Genomic DNA, 5,490 nt, shown 5'->3' with positions numbered 1-5,490 from the left:
TTAACAAGAATTGTGGAAAAGAATTTTTTTTTAATAATATATATGCAATACTAGTAATTTAAGAGTTTTAATATATTCGTTTATAAATTTAAAAATAAAAATATAGGGAAGGAGTTAGTTTGAATGGAGAGATACTGCCCCAAAGTAATCACTTTAAATATTTAGGTTTAGTCCTTCAGGTAGATGGGAGATGTGAGGAGGATGTTAGTCATAGGATTAAAGCCGGATGATTGAAGTGAAGACGTGCCACGGAAGTTTTATGTGATCATAAAATTTCCAATAAATTGAAAGGAAAATTTTACCGTACAGCCATACAACCGGCTATGTTATATGGTAGTGAGTGTTGGGCACTGAAAGAGTCGTATGCATCTAAGATAAGAGTTGCAGAGATGAGAATGTTAAGGTGGATAAGTGGCCATACTAAACTAGATAAAGTCCATAATGAGAGTATTAGAGAAAAGGTAGGAGTGGTGCCAATTGAAGATAAGTTGAGAGAAGGGAGATTAAGGTGGTTTGGTCATGTGAAGCGTAGACATACGGAGGCTCCAGTTAGACAATTAGAGCACATTAGGTTAGAGGATAGAAAGAAAAAAAAAGGATAGACCTAAATTGACTTGGAGGAGATTAGTACAACATGACGTAGAAGCATTACACATTTCTGAGGATTTAATTCAAAATCGTTCAGAGTGGAGAAAGCGAATCCATATAGCCGACCCCAAATTTTTGGGATAAAAGTTTAGTTGAGTTGAGTTGAGTATCATATCGACTTCATGATTTGTGTATACAATCAAGAAAAAAAGAATTGGTTATATTAAATTTTTATCAAGTACTTTGTACTCAATTATAATTAATTATTGCATTGTTCATATATCATTTTTCATGTTTTCCCCGCATGCGAAGCCTCTATCTTCCAGACATTAAATTGACGAGAGCTTGATTTTCATAGAAGGACCCAACATCCCTATCATCTGTTGAGGATGAAAGATTCATCAAGGCAACCACAATAGATCTAATACTTGGACGTAATTGAGGATTCTCGTATGTGCATGCCCTGGCAAGCTGGGCCATCTGCAAACCCAAAACCTCACATTTCTTCAGTATTATCTCAAACCTTAGAAACAAGCATCCAACATCTCTCTCTCTCCTGGACATTTTTCTTACCTTTAAGACTGAATCAAGTGGATAGTTATCTTCAAGCCTTGGGTCAATCAATTTGCAAAGCTCTTCTCTAGGATCAGGTTCATTGAGAACATTTTCAAACTGTAGAAACATTAAAACAAAGGTCAGTTCATGGGCATTTTCTGGAAGCTAATTAAGGCAAGTCATGGCAATTAACAGGCTTAGAACTTTGATGTGTCCTAAACATATTTCTCTAGCTTGCAATTCAATTGAGCTAATATAAGCCTTGATTACAAACAAGTTAACTGGTGATGAAAGAGGGCAGAAAATTCACCAAAGCAACAAGGCCCTGTGTTTCACCACTAGAACCATTTATCTTGACAATAGCATCCTTGGCAGAAATAAGTTCATAAAGGACAACTCCAAAGGCATAGACATCCAATTTTGGAGAAACATCTCCATAAATTACATATCTGCAGACAAACAGAAAATTTTAATCCATGTTAATAAAATAAATGAGTGGCGCTTTTGTTTTCCCCATTAGATCAGATCTATAAAATCAATTTATTCACATAAGACTAAACATGTTATAAGACTTTCTCTGGTTGACTATACTATAGTGACTCCATTAAATATACTAAGCATACTTTTTAACTTGCAATAGATTATGCTTACGTTTCCTGCCTGAAATTCCTCCCTTTTCTTTTAGTCATTGAGCTACCAATATGAAAGGTAGCCTTCTCCACTCATTGATGCATGGGCTAAAACCCAGAATTGGAGAAATGAAAGCTAATGCCATTAGCCATGATAAGTGGTTCCGTCCTGAAATTCTGAAGATAAACTTCATGTGAACAATTTCAGTGGCACTCATCCACAGACTATTCAGAACCAATTTTGAATCCTAGCTATTAGCCGCCTCAAACAATTCCTCACAAATAAATAGGCAGGAATAGGATCACAAAGCGACAGTGTTCACTAACTGCACAAACACAGATCTCCAGGATCCTTGTTTGGACCATTACAGGTTGGCGAAACTTGCTAAAAACATCTAGACCAGCAAAGTCAGGTTAAAATTGAATTCTTCATGACTCTTAATGGTGAGATTTTATTTCCATGTCAATTAGATAAGTTTCTTACTCTGGTGGCATGTATGCAAATGTACCCACAATACGTGTAGGAAGCGATGAACCTCCAACCGTTAGTTTTGTTAACCCAAAATCTGCAACCTGTACTGCGAATGATTTAATATAGCAATTTCAAAGGCTTTCAAATGGATCACCATCACAACAGAGATTTAATACAACCTTTCCACGGAAGTTCTTGTCAATCAATATGTTGGCTGGCTTAATATCACGATGGATATAAACAGGAACAGTATGCTCATGGATATAATCAAGGCCTCTAGCTGAATCAAGGGCAATTTGCAACCTAGCGGACCATGACAATGGATCCCTCCCTGGAAACAAGCAACAATGTTATCAGTACCAATATATCAGCCAACACCAGACATGATCTACAGAATGCATGTACTCTCACCAGAGCCATGCAAATGTTGGCTTAAGTTGCCATTCTCAATGTATTCATAAACTAGAAAAAGAGAACCCTCTACACAGTATCCAATCAATCGGACCTGCAAAAAATGAAGATGGTATAATTATATAGTGAATAGAAGGTAAAGAAATATCCAAAGTTTTACAAATCATCCCTGTTGGAGCGTGCATGATTATACATATGCAGACAGAACTATTAAATACACTAATATAATCCCTGAGCTAGCAAAATCCTTCTGGCAGGACACTTGATGCTTATCCAACTAGTTAAGACCTTCAACCTCGAAAGTGCAGTTGATAAAAATATCTGTATTTCGCAGCTTTGGACTGATTCAACTATTACATTTGAAATGATTCTTACATTGCCATGGTAAACAGTAACACTGCATTTAATATCTTGTTGCCAAAGCAAAGAAGTGGGTTTTAAGGAGAGAGTGCATTATATAAACAAATCAAAACTTAAAATAATGAAGCTGCGAGGCACAGTAATTTATATAGTCGCCAAGCAGGCAGTGTAGACTGATCTGGTCATGCAAACAAACAACATAATTTTCCCAAGGTTCATTAAAGTCTTAATCTGGAACCACGTTAAGTTCATTATTTTAAATGGATAAATGAAATGATATGTGGATTTTCTGTTTAGTTCATACAATAGAAGTAAACAGTGACTGAAGTATTCTAGGTAATACCAACAATTACTCTGAAAACTACTCTAAAATAAAATTTTGTTACATTTGCTCAAATAAAGAGATGCGACAACATCAATTCTTCTTTACAAGCATTACTGTTATTTTTTAACTAAGAGAGAAAGTGTACCAGGTTCAAATGATGAACATGTGTTAAGACCTTTAGTTCAGCAAAAAATTCTTTTGAAGCTTGCATGTCCATCTTCTTGATTGCAGCTTTCTGCATGATAAGTCCAATTTATCAATGTTAGGAGAAGAAATAAATATTACTAAAAGGAAAGTAATATCAGCAAATGCTTCCATCCCTTAGGGAGGAGAAAAAAAAGGAAGAACAAATATCCATCCTTAAAGAGTATTAGCAAATGCACAATGGAACAAAACAACATTTGGCAGATAGCTAAAAAAAGTCCGGAAACACATTTCCCTCATTTTCCAGTACTTGGTACTCATAGTCCATGGGAAAATTAAGCAGTTTTCAAATAAAATAACTTCCTGTTTTAAATGGAAAGTCATTATCCAAACTTCCACAGACTCATGAAAAGGGGTAAAGTTATTAACAGAAATCAACACTTATCGCCACAACTATCACAATTCGCACCTTTAATTCTTCTTCTTTTTAAAATTTTCTCTTCTACTCAAGTGAAAAAAACATCAAGTGAGAAAAACATTAAATTCTCCTAGACCCAAATTTTTTTGTCGTTTTCTTTGCTGAAACATAATTAAAGTTCTTCTTGTGTGCTCAAACTGCCCAAATAAAAACAAAAAAAAGATTTTCAGCATTATAGCCATATAAAGGTAAATAATTCAGTTCCTCAAAGAATGTTTTCCAATAAGAAAATTTTCCATAGACCATTTTTTTTTTTGTTTGCAAAACAAATAAGCCTTAAACAAGAAAAATTCAATGACCACCAAACTAATAACATAGAGGATGTTAACAAAGAGAAGTTAATAAAGATGCTGCTACTGCCAGTTCAGCTTTAACTCATATAGTGACAACGAACCTCGCCTCTCAGTTCTGCATAGTAAACAGAGCCAAAGCCACCTTGGCCAATCTTATTAGCCATACTGAAGTTATCAGTAGCCTGGGCAAGTTCTTCATATGAGAACTCCACCGATTTATCCATGGTTATGCCTCCAAGACCTGGAGACAGTGCCAGACCAGTTGATTCCACAGGTTTATCTGAGTTACTTCCAGGAGCTGAACCAAAAGCTAACCCTAATTTCTGATTCATATTGTTTGATGAAGGAGAGGGATTGAAGAAGATGAAGATGGAGAAGAAGTTTTATATATCTGACGTGATGAACTCGGGAACCGTTGACTGGAAGATTAAAAGTTGGCGGCGGCTTTTATTATTATTATTTCAAATCCTGTTCTCCAACAATAAAGTCCACCGGCGGTCTTCCCTGGCTGTGCATCAAGGAAGATGAGCTGCTGACGACACTGGGCCATTTATTTTGGGCCATGAAGGAAGAACTTAGAAGAAGAGAATTTTATCTCTATTTTTCTTTTTAATATATTAAAGGATGTATTTAATATAAGTTACATAAGCCTTATAGGACAACGAAATTAATAATCATTATTAGATAAAAAATATATATTGAGATTTACGTAAAATTAATTAAAGTATATATAATAAATATGTAAATTTAAATATAATTATTTAATCTAATAATTATTAAGTTCATTTTTATATAAATTAAAATTTTTCTTAATCACATTATATATTAATTTTTTTAATTTAAAATAAATGCATAAATAAGAATATATTTCTTAATTAAAAATAATTAATATTTTTTAATTTTAAACATATGAATTGATAAAAAAAATTAATTGAATTTTAATTCTTATAAAATTTTAATTTTTAAATGCGACGATAAAAAATTCAATATTTAACTAAATTTTCAATTTTAATATAGATCGAATAATTTTATTTATTAATTAAATTTATAATATTTTATATCATTTTAATTCTAAGGAAACTCTCCTAAGTGGTTAAACACACATAGGTGCTTAAATTTATGTAAAAAAATTAAGTATATTAACAAATAATTAATTATCACTAAATTTTATTTTAATAGTATTAGAGTGGTTTATATGTTTGTGAGATCTTAAATTTAAAATTTTAATTTTAATT

The 5,490-nt window shown here is 33.1% G+C and overlaps 1 protein-coding gene across 1 annotated transcript; it reads right to left on the bottom strand.

Moving 5' to 3' along the window:
- Nucleotides 1-774: 774 nt before the first annotated feature.
- On the bottom strand, nt 775-4,808 carry LOC110634735 (chitin elicitor receptor kinase 1). Its single transcript, XM_021783872.2, has 8 exons — nt 4,357-4,808; nt 3,486-3,575; nt 2,656-2,749; nt 2,424-2,575; nt 2,257-2,345; nt 1,454-1,592; nt 1,162-1,260; nt 775-1,068 (listed from the first exon to the last, which is right to left on the bottom strand). The coding sequence occupies exons 1-8, from the start codon at nt 4,585-4,587 to the stop codon at nt 904-906; spliced, it is 1,059 nt and encodes a 352-aa protein (XP_021639564.2). The 5' UTR covers nt 4,588-4,808; the 3' UTR covers nt 775-903.
- Nucleotides 4,809-5,490: the final 682 nt, after the last annotated feature.

Source organism: Hevea brasiliensis, chromosome 7, assembly GCF_030052815.1.
Source record: "Hevea brasiliensis isolate MT/VB/25A 57/8 chromosome 7, ASM3005281v1, whole genome shotgun sequence".
Lineage (NCBI taxonomy): Eukaryota > Viridiplantae > Streptophyta > Magnoliopsida > Malpighiales > Euphorbiaceae > Hevea > Hevea brasiliensis.
Note: the sequence above shows the minus strand (reverse complement) of the source record. Positions and strands in the feature narration are given on the sequence as shown.

What these genes read in the sequence shown, in the direction of transcription:
- LOC110634735 (XM_021783872.2), bottom strand. Translation starts at nt 4,587, where the DNA reads ATGAATCAGAAATTAGGGTTAGCTTTTGGTTCAGCTCCTGGAAGTAAC. An exon ending in ACAAGAACTTCCGTGGAAAG is followed by an intron (nt 2,346 to 2,423) that starts GTTGTATTAAAT and finishes TTCGCAGTACAG; the next exon opens with GTTGCAGATTTTGGGTTAAC. An exon ending in TTTGCATACATGCCACCAGA is followed by an intron (nt 1,593 to 2,256) that starts GTAAGAAACTTA and finishes GTTTGTCTGCAG; the next exon opens with ATATGTAATTTATGGAGATG.